This window comes from Triturus cristatus, chromosome 12 (assembly GCF_964204655.1).
Source record: "Triturus cristatus chromosome 12, aTriCri1.1, whole genome shotgun sequence".
NCBI classification, from domain to species: Eukaryota; Metazoa; Chordata; class Amphibia; order Caudata; family Salamandridae; genus Triturus; species Triturus cristatus.
Window position 1 is genome coordinate 39818873 of NC_140595.1, and position 24018 is coordinate 39842890.

The 24018-nt window shown below is 45.0% G+C and overlaps 1 protein-coding gene across 2 annotated transcripts in view; it reads right to left on the reverse strand.

The window, feature by feature from the left end:
- ELL (elongation factor for RNA polymerase II) overlaps positions 1-24018 on the reverse strand; it is a 225870-nt gene that overhangs the window by 168361 nt on the left and 33491 nt on the right. For both annotated transcript variants that reach the window (XR_014972352.1, XM_085639498.1), the window contains exon 2: positions 5962-6009. Coding sequence is in view for 1 of the 2 variants with exons in the window: in XM_085639498.1 (XP_085495624.1) it covers positions 5962-6009 (48 nt within the window). In the remaining variant the exon portion in view is untranslated. The remainder of the gene's footprint in view (positions 1-5961; positions 6010-24018) is intronic.

Sequence of the window (24018 nt, forward strand, 5' to 3'; positions counted from 1 at the left end):
CATGTGAGTAGATGCTACAGACAAACTGCTGACAAACATTAGTTTAAAGTGTGCAATGCTTTACAGGAATCAAACTGTTAAACAATGTGGATAAGGTACTTTATTATGAATGGAATTTGTACAAAGTACAAAATAGGAAATAAGTTCACAATACATTATTGTATGTCAGGTTTAGAATGGGTACCTTTAGGTGGCTTTTCTTGTTAGCAGAAAATACTATTATTAACTATTCATTTCTATATTTGAGCACCTCAGCAAGAGACTTTAAAGAACACTGATCAAAAGCAAACATATGTAATGTCATTAACTAAGTCTGGAAATCTAGATACCACTGCCAAACAACCTAAAACATGACATGTTCTACTGCATGATGCTCGGACACCTTGAGTTTTGGCTCTGACACTGCCCATGAAACATTGTTTAAACCCAGTTAACACGAAGGCTGAGGGTGCATGGCCTGGAGAATGGCCGCAGGGGCGTTGCTTCTTGAGCTCCGCCCTGTGAGAACTCTCCATTATTCGTGCTTCCTGCTGCCCGATGAGGGGGCCTATTGACTGGATCGCCTTTGCACTGGGGGCCATGGAGGAGTATACGTTTACCGTGGATGACGGGAGGGGTGCCCAGAATTAGCATTGGAGTCCCGGGTGCGGCCCACTGGAGATTGGTGGCGGGGATGACATGCAATGCCCTAGAAACTGAGGGCACTCTTTTCAAGCAACTGAGGGCAACGAGGAACCTGCTCCCGTGGGCTTTGGAGGGCTCGATTCGCTGTGGAGGTGAGCATGCAGGGAGACGCAATACCAATATAGTGCCTCGGGCGGGGTTGGTTGCATGGTCCCTGGTCAGGTAACGTAGCTGCCTTGTGCTGTGGAGGAGTGAGAACGTAGTGTGCACCAGTAGGTGGTGCCCGTCATTTCCCACATATTCGCTGGCCTGGGGCTTGGTGGAGAGGAGGTCAGGGTTTGGACCTGTACTGCCGCACTGATGATGCAGTACCCCTCAGGCCTAGTGAGGAGGGAGAGAACTGCGACAAGACTGCCATGCACACAGCAGCCGGAGGTGAGCCAGAAAGCCCTCGGGGCTGGCGCGGCCCATTTCTGGAGCAGAGCTTCGGACTGGGATAAGCTGGGGTAGTAATTCCATGACGTGAGAGTCTGCCGAGGAGTTTGGACGTCGGTACCATAGGCGAGGTTGGTTGTGCAGTCCCCAGGCTGGGGAGCGTGGCAGCCTTGCACAGAGGAGGTGGGCATGGAAAGTGGCAGGAGGCCGCTTGCCATTATTGACAAGCCTGTGGCAAGACTATCTCTGAGAGACCGGGAGCGGACAGTTGGTGTCGGAGACGCCGGAGGCAATTGCGCAGTCTACATTTCGGGAGCGGCAACTCGTCCGTACTTGAGGCAGTGTGGTGCAACGATGGGTGCTCGAGCGGATCCTAGGCCATGTGATTGGTGCTGAGGTGCGACTGTGGCCCGATGATTTGGATGACGGTTGCTGGCACCAATGGACATGGCAGTCGGAAGGTCGGTGGTGTAGTGCCTTGATCTGCTGTTGCCTGGGAGGTTGAAGGTCTCTCACCATCCAGCAGGGAACACAGAGGAGTTGTGCTGGCTGGGGTGCATAGCGCTGCTAAGAAAGCCACCATGGTTAGGACTGCGGCTGCTCTGCCATGTGGCTGCACAGTCTCTGTATCAAAAGTCGCAGCCGGCTATTACCCAGAGGCGGGGCTGGGGAGGCCACAGCGACAAGAATGAGCCGGACCTGTGTTCTAAGCGGCGGCCAGTAACAGCTGCAGCAGGTGAGCACTATGGTCAGCCATTGTTCCGCTGGGGGTGCAGCTGGTTGCTTATGGTGGTTGGGGAGCCTATGTCGCTTATTTGGGGTTCTCTGCATTACAGCCTCTAGCGGGTGGGACGATGTGCCCCTCCCACCCCTCGAGTACTGGCAGCCTACTGAATACTGCAGGACGTACCTGCAGTTGTGGTGCTAGGGTGAGACAGCACAATCTTCATACTGGGAGACGCTGCTGCCCTTGGACACTGTATTGGCTGCGATGCGCCCCTCGGTGCACTGAGGACTTGGGCCCTATGGGTCAGTAGGCTGAAGCTAGGGAAGGAGGCTGCCTAGGGGAAATAAACAAGATGCTTGGGATCAGCTGGCGGCCCAAAGGCTATCAACCTGTACAACTGAGGTGTTGGGGTGACGTGGGTGTAGCAACTGTTCTGCAGATTCTTGCACCCTGCATTCATTTGGGCAATTATTCTGGCCTCTATAACTTGCCGCTCCCTGACACGAGGAGGATCACACTCAGAGGTTGAAAGGCCTTTGGAGCCTAACACGAGAAAAGATCGACCACAAAGAGGTGCCCAGAAAACTAAGATGGACCAATTCACAGCCCCATGGTCCAGTGCAATGGCAAAACCGCCCTCCCCCTTTCAGTTGCGGGACATAGTGAAATCCCCATGGGACCCCTCAACAGGAGCCTAAATACTTGCCACCATCGAGTCCTCAAGTGCGGCAGTCCAAGCAAAGATAGAGACGGTCTTCCAAGCCATTAGCTAGCTGAGGGCGGATCTCCACAAGGTGGAGGAGCGATCCTTAACCACGGAGGGTGACTTCTCCCAACTTAAGGAGGAGATGACCTCCCTTCGTGCTGAATTGAGAGCTCCGTCAACCAAAACAGACACACTGGAACTTAGGGCGAAGGATGCAGAGGGACATTCTTGCCACTGTATTCTGTGCTCTGTGAGTTTCCCCGAAGACGCTGAGGGTCGGATCCCAGAACATTTCCTTGAAGAATGGAGAAACAAAATGTTTTTAACAAGACTATTCCTTTGGCCCAGTTATCTCAATACTTTGTGGTGGAAAGGGCTCATCACACCCTGCTGCCGAGACCGCCTGCTGGGGTACCCCCGCAATGCGATAGCGAAAATACTTAATTACAGGGAATCTATACTACAGGCGGTCAGACAGACAGGAGATCCACAGTTCGAGAACCATGTGATCCAGACTTTCCCAGATTATGCAAGACAGGTTCAGCAGCTATGACTTAAGCACACATTGAGAGGCATGGGACTGCAATATATGCTTATATACTCAGAAAAATTCAAGGTGATTCATGCATTCCGGTCACACTTCTTTACCACCCCTGAATTGGTGTGGGATTGGCTGGAGGTCTGTGGTGATCGTTGGATTCCAGCGCATACCCCGCCCTGTGGTTCCGGACAACAGGCGGGGAGCTCCCACCACTCGCGTCCGGCAACTGGGAGACGGTGACAAGATGGTGGATCTTCTAGATCCTCTTCTCTGGTTGTAGTCCGGCATGGAGCAATGTAGGTCAGCGAGGGAGGCGGCAAAGGCATTGGTAGAGGCAGTGACGGTCTCCAAATCAGACAACAGTACCGGGAATTAGGTTGAAGAGACCTCGGAGCTGGGAAAGAACTGATTTGATGCCTGGCTTTCCTGACTACTGGATATATGTATTGTTCGCTAGAGGCACGCTCTCCCCCCTGTGGGCGACTGTCGGAGACCTTCATGGCGACATGTGAGATGAGGTGAGGTCTGCTTGGGCCTCATTGTCGTAGAAGGCACTCTCTGGCTCCAGAGACTGGTAGCCAAGTATATGACTGAATGACCAAGTGGCCTGTGCTGCGTATCACAGATGGGGCCATGTCCCACCCTATTTGTTTTCCTCTTGTTGCTGGTATTGAGAGTTTTTTTCTGTTAGTCTGGTTAGTGGAGAATATGCTTGATTAGAAGCGTCTGGTGGCACGCGGAGTTATGTATGATTTGTGAGAGCGCGTGAGGAAAAGTAAAGTGGCGAAAGTGGGTGCATGGGGCTGGGTTGTGTCCAGCGTCAACGACTGTGGTTGAGGCACTGGGTTCAGCTTCTCCCCATGATATTGCTGATTTTGAGAGTTGACAGCAGATTGCGAGGGTTGTAGGTGATCGAGCGTATAGGGGGATTGAGAGGTATTATCGGGTGGGGTTCAATGAGACTATGTTATTTGAGGAGACGTATGTTGTTAGACTGTTTACCCAGTGGGAAGGTTATGATGTTTGGGATTAGTTTTGCTGCAGCAGCGGTGTGGTGGGTGGGTAACGAATGGGGGCGAGGGGAGGTTGAGCATATGTGATTATGGCTGCCCGCTTTAAGGTGGTGAAATGGAACATGAGGGGGCTCAACTCCTATGTTAAGAGGTATAGGGTCCAGACCTATCTCTGGCGGCAGGGAACATAGATACGACTGCTGCAGGAGACACATCTGATGGACGGAACGTTATCAATCTAAAAGTCTTTGAGGATATTGCACATGGATATAGATATACTGATGTCTAAGAATTTTAATACAATACCAATTAAGGAGTCTCTGACAAATGAGAGTTGGAAAATTGGCATGCTTAGTCTTGTACACATGACAAGATATGGGACTGTCCTACAAATCAAGGTGTTTATTCCTTTAGACTTGGATACACTTTTCATTAAAAATGTGTTCCTGGCTGATATCCACATAGGGATTCACCGAAAGACCATTTATTAAGGATTGAAAAAAACATAAGAGATTTTCAGTGTGGGAGAGTAAGCATATTTTGTTACTTTTCAGAGTGTTTAGAATCATCACAACTGTAACATTCTTGTCACAACCCTCTGTAGTGACTACTGGCAGTTACCCAACATCTAACCAGCCTTCTGCCGTACAACAGAAGCACAGAAAGGTAAAGTTCATGATCAACTTTAATGCCTAGTTTTAGATTGAGTAGAGACATTACTCTCCAAGGCTCAACGTGCTGTTCCAGAGATTTTATCAGACCTCTTCAGTATGCAAATGTTTCCCTAAACTTATTAGCAGTCCTTAAAAAATCAACTAAAGGGAAAATCAGATTCCCATTAGGTTAAATAAAAGACTCACAAACAAAGTTATGAAACAGATATGTGCACTCTCCAATTTCCCATCCAGGATAGAATATTTAAAAATAGCAACCTGGTAGGCTGCTATCATTTTACATGTCTTCGGACCATTACTATAGCAACCAGCTTGTTGATGCATATCAAAGAAAGAACACCAGCCATGCACAAAGTGAAAGTCCACAAACTAAAAACCTGACAAAATAATCCACTTAAACCTGTAAGGTGTCCGACTTTCATTATAGTGCTTTATTAATTCCAAGTTGAGGTAATTCTGTAGAAGCACAATTCACATTAGTGTTCCACTGCAAACTTAGCTTATAAACAACACTTACAAAGAGTCACTGCATTGAAGAAAGCTCAATTGTGTGTTGTTTCAGAGTGGAATATTTCATTTTGTGCTTTAGCAGCAATGTTTGCACTGCCAACTACAAACATACTCTCACACGGCTTCCTTCAACTAATACATGGTCGAGAATATCTCAGATACAAGTATTCAATAAAGAGGACCTCTAATTAGCAGTATAATAAATTATTAGAGCCTGTGGTCATGAAGTATTGTGGAGAGATTTCTTTCACAGAGGTTCCATATAGCTCAAGTTGTGGCTTTCAGGTCAGTTTCTCAACCAAGCTAAAACATTTTTTAACATAAAAATGAAACAATCAATATTTACAGAAGCCATATTACCCAGGAGAGGCCACTCACTGCTGCACCTCCAATAATTCTAAAGGGGTCTCTCCATTCAAATCCTATTGTGCTAACATCCACTAACTTCCAGCATTATTGGCAGATGACTAACTTTTAATTGCACACAAACCTGCTGCAGAAGCAGAATTACTCACACAGAAAATGTCCCATATTCCACATTGTTGCAGTGAAGAGTTTCACGACTGCAGTGCACATCTATCTAGGACTTAAAAGTGATGAGAGAAAAAACCTGCCAATTTCAGAATCTTCTAAATGTTAACAGCACCAGCCTACAGATGTTCAATCTCAATGACTGAAAGGCAGACAACATGCATTTGTACCCTTTATGGCTAAAAAGAAAAAAACCTTACCCCTTGTGTTCCTTGAAAACGGATCGCTGGCTTTGGAACCAGGGGAGCCTAAAAAACAGAAAAAAGCAGACGGACATATTTACAGTTGATTTCACAAACCAAGATTCAATTAGACATTTAAAAAAGCATTTTTTGTAAGACAGTGTGGGAGCATAAAGCCACTGCCTCTGTCGGGAGCAAAGTTATAGTAAAGCAAGAAAGAATACAAGTCACTTTTCTGTTAGGATCTTCAAGCCGGTTTAAACAATGCCCATTTTTCTCCTTTTTGACCTAAGCAATTTTTATGAATTAAATCTCAAAACATTGCACAAAAATACATAAGTAGATATACAAATTATGAAATATTTCATTTGCAAACAAAAAATCAAAATCTGAAAATTTAATGCAAAGGTTGAAGCTTTTAAAAATTTATTTTTATCTGTAAAAGTTGCAGAAAGGTCACATTGTTTTTTTTTGTTCCTATTGCTTGCTCTTTGTCCGTGCAGCTAATGCTTCAATTAAGGCACTCGGTCATCTATCTAACTAGATTTAGTTTCCTTTATTTAAACTACTTCCTGAAATTAAATTTGCAGGGTATTTAAAAAAATTACTTTTTTAAAGTAATTTATTTTTATTATTAATCACCTAATACTGTTTAAGTATTTATAAGTAACAAACGTTTGGTTTGAAGTGGAAGGATTGGAGAATCTTACCTTTAACTCGATTCCTTTGTTTATTACTAGTACGAAGAAGGATTAGGCACTGCTGCCAGGATATTTGAGAGTATGGAAGAGGGGAAGGAAGGAAGGAAAAGGAAATGGGTGAAACAACGAGACTACAAAGGGGAAGACTTTGCGTAGACTTGATCAGAAATGCAGAAGAGAAGGTAGGTATGAGAGGTTAAGTTAGATGGTGTCTAATGACTGGCATGAAGAGGCTATTTTCCCTACTTGCTAGGGCCATGACAATATTGTTGCACAAATAAACATTTCACTGAGCAGTGTGGCCGAGTAAAGACAGAGCTGCACACACTACAAATAGTATGCTTTTGCGTTTCAATGAACTCCAAAATCAGGACAACACAAGAGGAGCACGCCGAGAGACAGCCACACAGAGGATGGCAGAGAGGGAATGGGGGGGAGCAGTTCACGAGCTAGACAGATGGGAAACAAATGCACTCTCATGGCGTGCTTAACCAAAAGGGGGACAAATCAGTGCTTCAAAAGTGAGCAGTGAAAGACATAGTACTTTGTCCATGCTACGGAGGGAGAGAAACACAAGAAGAGGACGCAAAGCCCACATTTAAGCTGACAAAAAGCAAGCTAATAGTGACAATTAAATCAAACATTAGGCAGACTTCAAGAGCATTGTAAATGGACAATAGATCTTTTCACAACATACAGCTTTTGCTGTCTGGTGAGGAGACCTAAAAATGGCTCCTCAAAAAAACACATTTACAGAGTGCCATATCCCGACTAGCCAGATTTACGTACACCCACTATCCAATGGTGGTTTGAAACTGCATCACATGAACACCTTACCACACGCATGAGAAAGAAAACAGTTTCTGGCCTGCCAGGGCAATAAAGGCGGCCCTTCTACATTAATGTTACTACACTTCTGATCTTGGTGCACCATGCATCTGATGAGGTTACACTCGGTATATAAATAGCACTGAGACAGCAGTAGGAATGTGTATTTGCAAAGAACGCATTCTTTCTTGAACAATCAGAAAACTGTACAATTTCCCAGAATTTCCTTGGAACGATTTCAAGACGAGCACCAGGTCTTTCAGAATAATTTCCACTACATATCAGGCCAGAAGAACGGTTTTGTTCTTGAGCATATGTACACAAACAAGGTATGAACTCTACAAGATTTCACCATTCGGCCTTAATTCGAAGTAGCAGACTCGAACTAAAGCCTATCAAAGGAAAAAAAAAACATTGTCTAACTACTTAGATTAAATTAATGTGGCAATGAATCCTCTGATTGATCAAAGCAGTCATTGCCACTTCACAGATCTGTGAAGAATTTTGACTATAGAGTCTCAAATACCAAAAATACAAATCGTTCTTCAATTTTTTTTTTTTTCAATGAAAATACATTTTACTTGCCTTAGGACAGGTCCACACACATTAATGAACTTGATCAACGGCAAAGCCTTCATCCGAATAACTATTTAGATCACACAAATTGTCTAGTGCTAAGCTCAAAAAGAAACCGGAGACATCCATGAGACCAAATGCTGAACAGTAAATACCGAATTCAATCAACTGTAAATTAGAGAACAGTTAATGTGAAAATAGCAAATGCCCCATTGCCTACACTTTTCAGTTTATTTCGTCTTGAGCAACGACAGATCACAGCAGCTGAGCAAGAGAACCAATAAGGAACTGAATGTGGAATGCATACACTAAACGGAAGCATTGAGAAGGAATGAGTTACAGAAAATAGGCAGTGATTTTCTTCCGTTTCAAAAGGTTCCACACAACCACCATAGAAATGCCACCTTGCAATCCTTGCAGAAAGATTTCATGCTCTTGAGGTGGTATGGGACTATTATTAACCCCAAATACTCAACCAGGAAAGAGGGGGCTTAATTCAACACCACAAAATTAGGAAAACCCACATCAATGTCCAAAGAAATGACCACAGCAGTAGTAGTGGGTGCACTTGTAATTTTGTTACCAGACTTTGTACTTCCTGCAAATAGCCAAAAAAGGAAACAGTAAGGCCAAGAGCAGATTGAATAAGAAATATCCAAGTCTGTAAACTACTCCCTTGCATTAGCTGCCCTTTAAGGCATAGATCAGATACGAACTCTGATGTTCTAGCTAGAGAATACACTTCTGGGACTTGTGAGCTTACTTTATCTTTAAAGTCCAGAGCTATATCCTCAAAAACGTAAGGTTCAGCAGTATACATGATATTGCATACCTTTGGAAATAAAAGCCCCTATTGCAGGAATGATTTTCCCATTAATTAGGGAGTCACAGTTAGTGGTGTGGAATTCCTATAGCCAGGCGCACCACAAAGAACATATTGTTTGAGTTAAAGGGGAAATAAGCTTTCATCTTTATTTTGTCATTTGTATAAAAGGTCCAATAACGTAAGTCAGTCAAATGCGCTAAAGAAATCTTGGGAGCTGTAAGCTTGGCTTGCATTACAGATAGTGGTTATAAATCAAAATATGTAATAAGGTTTGGAAAATTTACCTATTTGGGGCTAGTTTCAGTGCTCCCAGAATGTTCTCGATTATATGCAGTTGTGGTTAGATTGTTCCCAGTGGAGCAGGGTCAAGACTAATTTGCAGATGGCTGGGTCCAAACAGAGTTCGCATAGTGAGCACAATAATGATGACTCGGTTGCGGCCCCACTTACTTACCAGAAGCCAAGATTAATTCAAGAATCCCATCCATCACTTTTTTGTATGCTTCAGTGAGATGCCCTAAGTGGGATGGATATGCCCAGATGTAGGTCCCATGCACACTATGCCACAGGAACCAAGTTATAGATGGATGATGAGCCATAATAAAGAGCAAAACCGGGCCTGGGTTGCTTCTCTTCCAGTTCGGGGAGGACCTGGCCTGGCAGTTCGCGCTGGACAATTCCCATTGGAGCATGGTCAAGACTGATATGCGTCTGGCTGGGTCCAAACAGAGGTGGCATGGTGTGCAACATAATGCTGGCCTGGGTTGGCTGAGAGCTTGAAGCATTCGATCGATCACTTTTTTGGTGTGATTGTGTTCAATAACAAGATTTCATGTGTATTTTGACATTTGGACGAGTATTTTGTAAATAAGGTCCAATAGCATAAAGCCTTTATTTAGTGGGTCAAGATCGCACTAAAGAAAAATATTGTGAGCTACATGCTCAGCCTCCAATAGTGGTTATAAATAAAAAGCTGTATATAAGTTTGAAAAATGTAACAATTTGAGGCTAGTTGCAGTGCCCCCAAATGTTCTTTGTTTATATGCAAATGCATGCATAAGAATGAAAGTAAGAGTGGTGTTTATTTTTTAAATAAAATGCACCCAAATAATTGCAGTTTGAAAAACGGCTAGGGTTATGAGCGTTTAAGGACATTTATCTAAGGCATCACTTGATAAATAATAAGTGTTTGATGCATGGAACGAATGTGACCATGAATTAGTGCAGATTTAGGACGTTCAAGATCATACAAAGTTACAGAGCTAGTCCTTAAAAAACACTCCTAATAAACTCTTTTCAATTCCACTTTTGCAACGGCAACTACACAGATGTATAAGCTCATGCAAAAATATACATATCCGGTGCAAATATTTTCCCACATGGAAAAAACTCCTTTTCCTACTCTAGCCTTCTTATATTTATTTCTTAAAAGAGAGGGGCAGAAGGCACTTCACAATGAGAAAAACCTATTAAATCTGCCTTTGTCGTTAGTAAAATTTCAACTTTTGTCAGAGCAGGGTGGGGCTGTAGTGAAGTCGGTGAATACACTTGAACATGTACATTTATATGTGGCCACAAACTGATATGACATTCCAGCCATGAAACTATCATTTTCCACCTGCTACCAGTACCTGTAAGATTTGATCTCAGAAAAATCTACATGTGCTAAACCTTTCATGAGTGTAAACCCAAATTGTACACGGGTAAGCCATACTTTTGGCATTAAGAGTTTGCCAATCAAGCTTATAGCATTTTGACTTTGACAAGATCTCGTTTAACTATGAAGTGTAAAGCCATTGATCTAGGGCTTGGTACATGCTCACAATGATGGCAAAATCTATAAGTTAAGCACCGTGAGGCAGCACAATGGTCCCAAGAATTATATGATGTGGGCAATGGAGAAACGAAAGAGCGGCCTAGGCATGGAGTACAAATATACTACTCATTTATGTGCAGTAACAATTTGTAAAATCGGCCCACGTGATAAAGAGTTCATAGATTTTCAAAGAGCTGAAAAAAACAAAGCTATGGTATGTCCGGTAGAAATGTTGGATAAACAGAGTCTGGCTATAATCCACACCCTGACATATGACCCCTGACATAACAAGTGAATGGATCATCAGTACTGTGATAAGACGATGTTGAAATAATTTGTTACCAACTGTGAAGTACCAAACGGGACAAACTTATTAATATGTAGGACCAGAAGACTTCTGAATCAAGCAGTCCCTTTTACAAGTAGATGTTTTATAATATTTCAAAGACCTGTACAACACTTGACACACAATCCAATGCAGCACAAATTACAGATTTCAACAAAAACTATTTTCGTTCCTAGCTCAAAAAGGATCAGAAGAGCAGTGAGCTGTCGGGGCCTTTGCGACGGTTATCTGTGCACCTTTAGTTATTGGTAGGTGTATTCATGTATTAAACTAGTACAAATGATGGCAACATTTACTAAGATAGTAGGTGGGTTAAAAAAAAAACAGAACAAGTCACACAAAACTGCCACAGCATGAGCCACAATAAACTGAATAATTTCTTGCTGCATAAAGTAGTCGACCCTGTCTCAATCTAGTACCTAGCCTCTGCTTAAACCCTTTAGCCTCGAAAGCCCAATAAACCACGGGCGTCAAAGCAAAAGTTAAATAGAGTAGAAAACCCAACTTCTCGAGAAAGCCTAGCAAAAGATCTTAAGACTAAGGAATACACAGAATAGCAAGGACAGGATTCCAGATGTATTAAGGTACTTTCAATAGGGCAAAATTACACATTTCAACCACTTGCCATACTGGTATGTCGTGTCAGCAGCCACAAGGTGTTCATTGGTAGAATTTAGTTCTTGCATTCTACAGGTGGACTTCAAGATGTGACGCAGTGGTTGAGGGGTGCTTTCGGGGGGTTAGTTGATGTCACGATTTGAATTCAAACTACAGCTTACTACATTAGAATTTGGATTTCCTGCTTTTTAAAGATTTTGCTTTTGGCATAGAAATAGTCAGGCATCTTTTGGGTGCAGTCTTCACGTCTCTCCTAAACAACCCTTCTTTGGTGCGATCATGGCAGCTATCGAGAAAAGCGCACACACCAAGAGGGGATCTCTGCATTAGCTCGAAGTCCGACTTGGCTATTGTTCACGTCATTTCCCTCTGCCCATTAGAATCCTAGATAACTGCTCGACAGTACCATTAAAAAAAAACAGCTCCGTCTAATGAGGTCAATTATGTGCCTAGATTTTGGTAAGAAAATATCTGCCTAATTGGCTAGACAGATAAGATAGCCAGCATAAGGTCCTGCTACGAGGAAGATCTTGGGGAAAAAATACTCGCTTTAAACACCAGTATACAAATCACTTTCATGTTTGAATCACACTGAACCGTTAATTTCACCAATTAACAGTTTTATTTTGCAAATGAAATGCCTGCTCTCAATACACAGCTGTCTAATTTTCCAATTATAAATTCATGATGCTTGGAAAACCGTTTTCAATTCAAAACTGTTGGATTGTGACATATGGAGTTGATTATGTGTTTTAGGATCCAATGCTCCTAACTTGTTTCAGCTGCAGTCACAGATATCTGGTGTGCAGTTTGTGGGTCAATGGCTAGGGAAATAGGGATAAATTAAAGTTCCTGATCCAAAAAATTTAGTTAAAACGTCTTAGTCAAACGAGAATGACCAGAAAAACCAGCACAGACATAGCAAACAACTCAGGCACCCAGATACAACTACCAAGCAACAAATGCATTTATTTAGGGTGTCACAACCCCACTGAATCGCTAAAAGCACCAGCAGGCATTCTGTATCACAGTGGCAGGTAGACAGACGACATTTGGCACCGTGATGCACATTTTCTCTGGACACAGTATTTATTTATTTATTTTTTATTTTGTGTATTTTATATAGCGCGCAGCTACCCCAACGGGGTGTCCCGGCGCTTCTGAGTGAAAGCAGAGTAATAGTCCTGGGGGGGTTAGCAAAAGAGAAAAGTTTTTAGTGCCTTACGGAAGGGTAATTCTTCCTGGATCATCCTAATTGCGATCGGGAGTTCGTTCCAGAGAGTTGTGGCACAGACCTGGAAGGTTTTACCTCCAGAACGTGCTTTCCTGAATCTTGGTATGGAAAGCAGATGTTGGGAGTTGGAACGAATGTTCCGAGAGTTACAGTAAGGACGGATACTAACAGAGAGGTAGGCCGATCCCCTACCCCTAGTTGCTCGATGGGCTAAGGTCATGGCTTTGAATGCAACTCTTTGATGGATTGGTAGCCAATGTAATGCTCTGCGATGAGGCGAAATATGGGTGCGTAGGGAAACCCCGCAGACCGGCCGAACAGCCGCATTCTGGACTGTCTGGAGCCGATGTAGGAGGCCCGCGGGCAACCCTAAATACAGGCCGTTCGCATAGTCCAGGTGAGATGTAAGCAATGCCTGGACTATGGTTTTCCTGGTGTCACTAGGGAGATAGGTGATGAATTTCCTAATCATCCTGATCTTGGAAAAACAAGCGGCTGAAACGGTCTGTATTTGGTTGCTAAAAGAAAGATTTGAGTCCCACTTGACCCCGAGATTTTTTACAGAGTCCTTAGGGACAGGGGGAAGGCTAAGTTCCTGTGGCCACCAGAGAGTTGCATCAAGAGGGGAGGGTTGATGGTAAAAGAGAACCTCCGTTTTCGCCGCATTCATGCGGAGGCAGTTATGGTCCATCCATTTTGAAATGTCCCGCAGACAATCCTTCAGAAGATCAAAAGTAGTCTGCGTGGCACTCTCATAGGAGAAAAGCAGCTGAATATCATCTGCATAGGAAGTAGCTATGATGCCCGACCTAGCAATGAGTTCAGCCAGAGGAGAAAAATAGACATTGAACAATAGTGGGCTCAAAGCTGAGCCTTGAGGGACACCCCGTTTCAGGGTACGGCTAACAGAGGTAAAAGGGTGAGTATAGACTGCCTGGGTGCGATTAGACAAAAAAGAGGTCAGCCACTCCAGGGCCTTCCCCTGAATGCCCTTCGACCGAAGACGGTCAATCAGGATGGGTTGAGAGACGGTGTCGAATGCTGCCGACAAGTCGAGCAGCACCAGCACCACTCTGGAACCCCCATCCAGTTTCCACCGCACAGAGTCGGCCATTTCTATAAGGGCAGACTCAGTGCTATGGCACTTTCTAAAACCATGTTGGGATTCATGAAGCAGGCCGTGGGATTCAAGAAAACCTGCCAGTTGTTGCTGCGCTAGCTTTTCTAGGACCTTGGCAGGGGCTGGGAGCAGAGAAATGGGTCGATAGCTCACCGGCTCATTAGGATCTGTATTAGCTTTCTTTAAAATCGGGACCAGTTGGGCATGTTTCCAAGACTCCGGGAAAATTCAGGTTTTGAGCGAGTCATTCCAGATGTAGTAAAGGAAGGGATTAAGAAAAGAGGCCAATAATTTATATTGCTTGGCTGGCCAAGGGTCAAGTGGTGAGCCGGAGCGGCATCTAGACAGTTCCATCAGTGAGTGTTCCAGTGAGATTGCCTCAAAGTCTGAAAAGGTGGAAGAAGACTCGATGCGGTCAGGTAAAGGCGTATCACTCCCTAGATCATTATTCTTGGGGAAGGTGTCATAGATCTTCGCGATCTTGTCTTCAAAGAAGTCAGAGAGGCGGGATCAAAGGGCCTGAGAGACTGGAAGACACTGTTTAAGAGCCAAGGGATCTGTGAAAGTCTTCACTGTGTTAAAAATTTCCCTGGCCGAGCCATGCGCTCTATTAATTTTCTCCTTCAGGTAACGTTTTTTATGCTCAATTATTTTCCTACGGTATTCTTTGAGGGCCAGTTTATATTTAAGTTTTCTGTCAATAGAATAGGATGACCTCCACCGGCGCTCCAACAGCTTACAAGAAGATTTATATTTCCGAAGCTCGTCTGAGTACCATGGGGCGGAGGGAGCTGCTCGAAAGGTTTTAATCGGTCGCATAGGAGCGAGCGAGTCAATAGCAGAGGTGACCCAGCAGTTGAGGTTGGTCAGACGTGAATCTAAATCAGGGGCGTCTTTAAAGGGCAGTAAAAAGGGCTGAATCCTACTTTTATCATTATCCCATATTCCTCATCATGCCACCTCTGTTTTCTTAGGACGGTGACAGTAATGGATAGGTTGGTCGCATTCTATGGAATTGACAGTCTGATGAATGGCAGTGACAAATCTAGTGGGCATGCACATATTACCCACAACAGAATCTAAAAGTGGATGCCATTTCATCTGGCATATGAACTAGTCAGGCCAACGTTTGCAGTGTGGCTACTTAACATGGAATAGTGAAGGGGTTCTGCTATTCCTTGAACTGCATGTGACATTTCATAAAGGAATAGGCTAAACTAAATCAGCTGTTTATAGGGAGTAAAAACTCAAGAAGCATATTGTCTTTGACAATAGGGCAGATTATATGTTAAGGCATTTCTCAATGGGGTTACTCTCGACTCAAACCCCAATCCACTACAAAGCAGCCTATACGCCCACTCTGACACTCTGCCTGCTTTGACAAAGTGAGACAAGAAAACTGTCTCACAATATCAGACTTATGACACCGCAATTTTGTTTACGGATGCTAAACGTATGCTCCACCTACACTTGTGGCCCAACATGAATGCCCTCCAAAGGGCATGGTTAGACATGAAAGCATTTGGTGCAGTTTTGCCCCAAACGTGCTTCCATTCTCCTCTCCTGTTTGTTGAAATTCGTTTTTGTTGTCCTTAGAACTGCTTCAGCTCACTCTTTAAAACGTGATAAAATTTGCTTACACACAATTAACAATTTTAGTTTACTTGTAAGTCCCTAGTAAAGTAATACTTCATGTACCCAGGTCTTGAAAATTAAACTGTACTAGTGGGACTGAAGCACTTAATTAATTAACCCTTTAAAACTTCGCAGGCCTGCTATTGCAACTTATATACAGTTCTAAACTGCCAATTCGACCTGACAATTTTTTTTTGCCTGGGCTAAACCTCTCTTTTTAATACATATAAATCACTCCTAAAATAGGCCCTAAACATCCCACAGAGCAGGGTGTATTGTACTTCAAAGGTAGGACATGTGTTTATGTTTTACATGTCCTAGAGATGAAAAACAACCACATTCATTTTTCACTACTGGGAGGCTTACCTCTCTCAAAGGATAACATTGGGTTAACTTATTACATTTATTAAATCATAACTTTCGGCAGGGGCGTGGCCAAGATGGCTGCCGAGTGATTTGGGTCTCTCCGGCGCCATTGCCTTTTTGCTACGTAATTGCTGCCCGGTGCCTGACCATGGGGAAGGCGCTGCAACAGACCGGTGATCTGCCCCTGCCCACAGTGTTGGATCGATAAGACCGTGAGGGCTAATCTGGAGGCAGATGAGAACAGATCGAGGTTGGGCCGGCCACACGAAGCTGGGGCCTACGGCCCCTGTCAGAGAGGCAGTGAGCCGCTGTTGAGGGAGGCCAGGTTGGACCCGCTGGCCTCACTGACTGTTTACAAGGGTGCGCCCCGAGGCCTGGGCTAAAGTATTAAGTGAGCCTGGCCTCGGCGATGTCCGAGGCCTGCGGAAGCTGAAACCACCCAGCACGGCAGCAAGCGGAGAGGGGCCTGTAGGGGGGACCTGCACACGAGGGACGGAGCACCCGAGGATTCACGGAACGCTTCGGAGGCTCGCACATGTCGGAAACCACAGGTGCCAGCTTCTGGAGGCAGCAGCTGACGACATGTTCCTCAGATGTGTATGCAGACCAGTGGGTCCAGCAGCTGAGTGTGGGGCACAGTGGAGACAAGCAAAGGTACGTAGGCGCCGGGCCTCCCACTATAGCCCCAGTGCGAGAAGTGCTACTGCCGGGGGCCCCCGCGAATAGTACACGAGTCCAAGGAGGGCACACAGGGATGTGGAATTCCTATAGCTCGACGCCCGGGACATAATGTTTGGGGTCAAGGACAACAAGTTTTCATGTGTATTTTGTCCTTGGGACAAGTTGGCACAACCCCCTGCAGCACTTGCCTGCCAGTTTACAGTACCTCATTATGGATCAGGGAAAGGTACTGCCTGCAGTTAAGACAATATTTGTGTCCATGTGTTAATGCTGTTCAAACTTGCATTCATGGTTCATTAATGCAAGGGGAGGGGAGAGGAGTTGACATAACGGCTAGGGTGGTCGACCTCGAATCTGGGGAACCAGGTTCGAGTATCAGCAATGACGCTGAACATTCTGTGATTCTGGGCAAATCACTAAAGCTCCCTATGCCTAACAAAAATGAATGTGTCCTCATGTAACGCAACTGGTGCTATGTAAAGCGCTCTGATACCCGATACCTTTGGGTTAAGTTTGCGCTATATAAAATTCAGTATAAATGCAAAGCCTTTATTAATTAGGGTGAGCACTCTAAGTATATGTTGTAAGCTCAGACTGCACTATTGACAGTAGTTCCAGTATAAAAATGTGTACACACGTTTTCAGTGTTTAGCAATATGAGGATATGTATGATGCTCCCAGAATGCTCTCTGATTAGATGCAAATATTTGCAGAAGCTTCAAAGCAAGATTGATGATTCTTTGCTTTCAAAATAAAATGTCTGCAAAAACATTTAGCTAAACTACTGTAGAATTTAAGGTACCATTTTTTTGCAGCATCATTTAGTTCAATGTATGATAGTATTTCCCAAAAATATTCATAATGGGAAGTCAGTGTAACCAGTTTTAATAGGATTACGGGAAACATAATAATAAATAGGCTTTGTTAAAGCCAGTAGGTCTGAAATTGTTGGTCAGCCTTTTGGTTTTGTCAATGCTTGACTTGTTTTGGCAAAACCTTATTGGTGTGGGAGCTGCTGGGCCCACACCGTTGTAACAAACTTTGTCAAAATCAAAAATTGTTTTGGTCTCAAAAAGCACACATTGCCACAGGAGTTCCTGGCACCAAACAAAACAACAGCATGTCGATATGCTTCTTGTGAAAAAACAGAATGCTGCCACTCACAGTGAAGCTAGCCCATCGACAGAGAGAGAGAGACAGAATTTTAATAAACACAAAAGGTCATGGTTAACGCTAGACCTAATTAGGGTCCCAATTATTAAATACAATCTCAAAAGTGCACCCATGTCCTTACATTAAATGCAAATATACAGCTTTCGTGAATTCACAAGACTTTACAGAAGTAGGCCAAGAAATGGTAATCCTAAGAAAATATTTGTGAGCTGTTTTTTTAGCATGAGCAAATATGCAGGTATAGATTTGCTCATGTGACAATCTGAGTGTTTGCAAGTTCATTTTCCCTCTAACAACTTTTTCCAAACCTGGAATATGTTTTATGTCTGCCATTCTCAGGTGTAAATGCCCAACCTTTCTCAGTATGGGAAAAGATTAGAGAAGAGTTGGTGAAACCCCTTAAAAACATGCAAGTTAGTAGGTTTGCACAAACTCAAAAGGCTATTTCAACCCTGGAACTGTTGCTTACCATTACCTTGAGCCCCAGTATGTAGATCTGTGGAAAAGTGTCAACGTAAGGGAATTGCTAGTATTAAAACCCCACTTTGGAAGGAGCCCTGGCATAATCAGAGAGGCTATTTCAGAGCTTCTATATATAATGAGATTGCTGCCATAATTTGTCACTGCATTACATGGCACAAAAGGGACAAGTGGATTTTGTTACAGAACAAGTAGATTTATGAAGCAACCTGCCCCACGGACAAGTAGATATTTTATTAAATTCCACAACCCTGGCACAGACCTAGGGCTCCACTTCGGGAGGGAGCTGAGAAAACGAGACAGACTCGGTGGCCATGGGGCACTGTATAAAGCATGCACTGACGGCGGAGTTGAGAGCGCTGGAGTGAGGCCTACACGGACCGCGGAGCACATAGAGGCGCGAGAGCGTTCAACCCAGCGGTGGGGACTACACACGTGCGCGCTTGGTCTGCTCCGGACCGTTATTGAGACACAGTCCAGTGAGGCCAGGGTACTACTTGCGAGAGGGGGACCATTATGCTGCCTCCTTCGGGTAGAGAATGGGGAGACCCAGCTTATAGCGTGCAGCTGCAGGACTTCCTATCGTGCTCCCTGTGCGCCGTAACGCTATTTCCTACAGGCCAACGGCCTACTGCTATAAACATTTGTACTAAGCTAGTCTGGAATAGGCCGTTTGGAGGCGGCCTCTCAAAAGCGGACCTTCGGGATCAGGAGGAGTCCCCCTACAGACCACAAAACGTAGCACCAATGGCTGTCACCAGGGTTAAAAAGGATAGGTCAGTAAAGGACATGCTGGTGAAGCAGACACTGATGAGCGCTGAGGCGACCGCGCCTGCGGGGGATGAAGATCTAAAAGAAGAGCTGGCGGCTTCGAAAGCCCCAGCGATCAAGGCCTCCATGACCACGCTCTTTAACTCCGTGATGACCTGCTCTCAATGCGAACACAACTCTGCAGATCTGAAAGATGTGAGAAAAGACCTGGACGAGGTGGGGAGAGGGCCGTGTCGCTTCTCTAGAGGAGCGAGAGACTAGCAGATATGAAGAACTGGAAATGATGCAGCAGGAACTTTTGCGACTACGTGAGCAACATTGTGAATTCCAAGAAATCATGGAGGATCTAGAAAACCGCTCACGAAGGAATAATGTGCACATCAGAGGAGAGTCATCCTGGGCGGAAGGCGAAGACATCCGCGAATATGTTCTTGCTCTCTTCAGGCAGATACTTGGGGACGACTACACTGCAGACATCCAGATTGATAGGGTGCACAGCGTGGGTCTGCCTAAAGGTAACAAAGCTCCTCCTCCGGAACATCCAGGTGTGCGTACATGACTTCCAGGTTAAAGAAAACATTATTTGCCTAGCCAGGAATGCCCATTCGGTACAGTTTAGGGGCCATACATTGTCGTTCTTCCAAGATCTCTCCCTAACTACGCTCTTCAAGAGGAAGGGGTTCCGGCCCTTACATCGCATGTTCGAAAGGGATCTCCTACTCCTCGGGTCACCCTCTTCGCATCATCTTCCGATACGAGAGCAAGCTATGACAGATTAAATCCTTAAAGGAAGCGCAAGAGGCCCTTGGGCTTTCAGCTGAGTCACCCTAGGATGGCAGCGACACATACATGAACATTTCGAACCCGAAAGGCTCCCACTGGCATCAAATTGGAGGGCCTTCGCCAGCCACAAGCCTGACCTAGAGACTATAGCTACTGAGAAATAAGTAGCGATCAACGAATTGGCCAACACATCAGAGCGTAAAGCCTCTCCCTGATGTGCTGGCTTTGGGCACCGGACTTCGCAGAGGCAGATGGCACCGGGGGACTCCTATCCGTCGAATAGCCCCTTCTAGAGTCAACAGAAAGACCCACGAGTGTTCTCCATTCCGGAGGCGGCAGAAGGCAGCCCCCCCCCCGCCCCCCGAGCCCTCAAACTTTGTCAAACTGATGTCACCAACTGAGATAATGTTGATTAGTTTCTTTTTTCCTTTGGGGAAATCCTTGGGACTTGCTTTGGAATTGTTGTTGCCTCTATGTTTTTTCTTTCTATCCTCTCCTCCACACCACTGTAGGGCGGGGCTCCTAACGGGCCACGCATAGAGATTACCGGCTTGCTGGGGTACCATGCCAATCCAAGACATAGCTCTCTCCCACTTGAATGCACACATGTTGGGTAAAACCTTAAAAATTGTAAGCCTCAGTGTTTGAGGCCCTAATAACCCACTGAAGTGCTCTGCGATCCTGTCACAAGGAGATGTTCATTGCATGCGCCCCCGGCGATTTCCCCTTCAATTGTGGTCCTCCAGCACATCCCAGAAGATCAATGGGGTAGCAATCCTCTTTAGTGCGAAATTCAGCGGAAAATCTATTTCTACAATAGCAGAAATTAAAGGGTGTCTACTAGCTGTCAGGATTCAGTGGGAGGCGTAACACTTCACGTTCGCTAATATATACACCCCAAACACACACCAGGAGCACTTAATTCTCAAACCCCTTGGAGAAATTATGGCAGTCGGAGAGATTTTGGTGGGTGGGGATCTTAACCTGGTTATGGACACACACACGCACAGTCTAAGAGATAGCATCTTGCAATCCAAAATTGTGGAAGAGAAGATACGCGCCCGAATCTTAGATTATCTGAAAATAAATGACACAGGGGCTGCGTCCCTAGCGGGAGTATGGGAAGCCCTAACGTTAGTAATTAGAGGAGAATTCACAGTAATCTCGGCGGCAGAAAACAAACTACTAAAAGGGAGTGTGTGGAGCAGGCGGTGAGGGAGCCAGAAACGATTCACAAGCTCACCGGAGCACCTAGAATATAGAGAGAACTTGAGAGGAAGCAGCTTCTGCTGAGGCGTCTGGACATAAAGCCGAATACGCACTTCTAAGGCTTTGTCACAAATTCTTTCTAAGCGGCGACAAATGTGGGAAAACACTGGCACCAAGGCTCCGAGCTAAGACGATAGCGGCATCAATTCAGTCCGTTAAAACTCCCTCAGGGGACATGGTGCATGTAGACTGAGAGATAGCGGGCGTATTTCAACACTTTTACCAGACCTTATACTCTGAGGGAGACGCAACTCAAGCATCCTCCGGCTACTTTCTGAGGCACATACCAGTCACCAGACTGCCGGAAACCATAGCAGAACAGCTGGACTGACCAATTCGCGTTGCGAAGGTGATCGCTGTAATCGCACGCCTTCAAACGCACAAAGCCCCGGTTTGCGACGCAATTTTACAAGATGTTCTGCCCGGAATTGGCACTCTTATTGACGCGAGTATTCAATTCCTGCCAAGAGACAGGCTCAATCACGGATTTGATGTTGGAAGCCTGGATATCAGTTATTTTAAAACCAACAAAAGACCCGACAGAATGCGGTTCTTACCGTCCCATCTCCCTGTTAAATACTGAAGCCAAAGTATTTGCCGGAACATTGGCAGCGCGGTTGAGCCCAATGATGGCGGGTCTGATAGACCCTGACGAGTCGGGCTTTATTCCCACCCGGCAAAGGGGAGACAACACAAAAAGGTTTCTACGCCTCATGGATGTCATACACAGATCGCATAAAGAAGTGGTGTTTAGCTTCATCAACGCCGAGAAGACATTTGATCGGGTGAGATGGTCTTATCCTTTTGATACGCTGGGGCATTTCGGCTTTGGGGAAGGTTCTATCAAATGAGTTAGCTGTATATATCGTGCCCCGAGAGCCCTTGTCCGAGTTAATGGAGCGTCCTCGAACCCCTTCCCAATAGCACGGGGTACACAACAGGGTGGCCCCCTGTCTTTGCTCCTGTTTGCAATGTATATGGAGCCGTTCGCACAGAAGATCCGTGACAACCCTTGGATCAAGTTTGGAGCGGACACCCATACTATTAGTTTATATGCTGATGATGTGATCCTCTCTCTTGCTATTCCGGCACTTCGGGGAAGTGTCGGGATTCAAAGTGAATCTAAATAAATCCCAGATTTTAAATCTCTCTGTGGCCCCGACCAGAAAGACCAACTGAAAAGAACGTTCCCACTGACATGGGCTGAGCAATCTATAACATGTCCGGGCATTTTGCTGGCCCTAACCATTCCCCAGAGCCTGACTATGAACTACTCGAACCTTGTGGTGCAGACGACGCAGGCTCTCAGCAGCTGGAGCTGGCTGGAGCTGACTAGGGCTGGCATGGTTTGGACAGGTGGCGGTGGTCAAAATGACGGTCTTGCCACGCATCTTATATATTTTTCAAACCCTCCTTTTGGCTTGGGGGGGGGGGGGGGGGTTATTTGATCCCTGTAGCTGGCCATTAACAAATTTGTCTGGGGAGGTAAGAAGGTACGAATAGCGCTCGCCCCAAGCGGGAGTAGGATTCCCGCGGATACATAGATATCTCCAGGCAGCCCCCCATCGCTACATAATTGAATGGAAGTGACCTCTATCAGATAAATATTGGTCCTTTATGGATCAGACAGTTGCGGGGGTCAACATATGGAGGGAGGTTTGGCTCTCGCGTAAACACAGGGCGTGGGGCTTGTACTCCTCTCCTGTAACGTCGCACACGATGAAAACGTGGGATAGGGTGGCTAGCGCCAAGGCCCTGACTTCTTTTCCCTCCCCAATGACCCCGATTTATAAACTACCCCAGTTTGATATGTCCATTACCTTCAGTTGCGCCACTGGGTCCACCGACCCACATATCAAGCAGATGCTTCAAGAAACCTGATGGTCTTTGAAAGGTGGCTGGTGCGCAAGCAAGATGATAAACACCTTATATCAGAGCTCTATGTGATGCTGACAAAACACACAGGAAGTGGCCGCACCATAGGACAGCAGCGGTGGGAGGAGGAACTGGGGCGGGTGCTCTCAGAGAAGGAATGGGAAGGCATATTTTAGAGCCCACCATACAGCACATAATACAGCAGGAGCAGAATCAACATATAAAGTACTTTCCTATTGGTATCTTATCCCGGAGCGTATTCACTGCTGGGACAAAAAACGCTGAGAAATGTTGGAGGGGGTGCGGTCAGACAGGTTTGCTAGTCCACTTGCTCTGGCACTGCCCCAAATTTGAATGCTTCTGGGGACATTTCTGGATGACAAAGATGGGGCATTTGTGTGCCAAAGTGGCTCTGTATATACTGTTCCTTAATAGGAACAGGGTGTATGGACAGAGTCCACAGTCCCCAAGGGTTTGACAGAGGCTAAAGTTAGATATAACCTTGCTCTCTAAAGTGGTAGCTTGGTTGAGCAGTAAGGCAGTATCAGAGGACAGTGTAAAGCATTTGTTGTACACACTCAGTCAGCAAATGGGCTCACACACTCAATAACTGAACTCTAGGCCAATGGTTTATTTATAAAAAATATATGCTTGTTTTATTTTAGAACCAACAATTGGATCTAAAATATACTTTCTCAGAATGAGATGCTTTATATAAATAGTTTTGCAATATGCAATTGACTTTTGTAAACAGTTACAAGTGGTTGCAATAGGCAACTCTATTTTAAATACAACAATGCATTGAGCTCAATGGAAATTTCAAGTTATTTGCAACAGATTACTTTTAGGATTACTTTTGGAATTCCAGGACTAGATCCTATATTCAGTCCTGGGTCAGTACTTAGAATCAAGTGATTAAAGTCAACTTAATTACTGTGATCATTTTTAAACAATATTTAGCTATTTTAAAAGTTGAC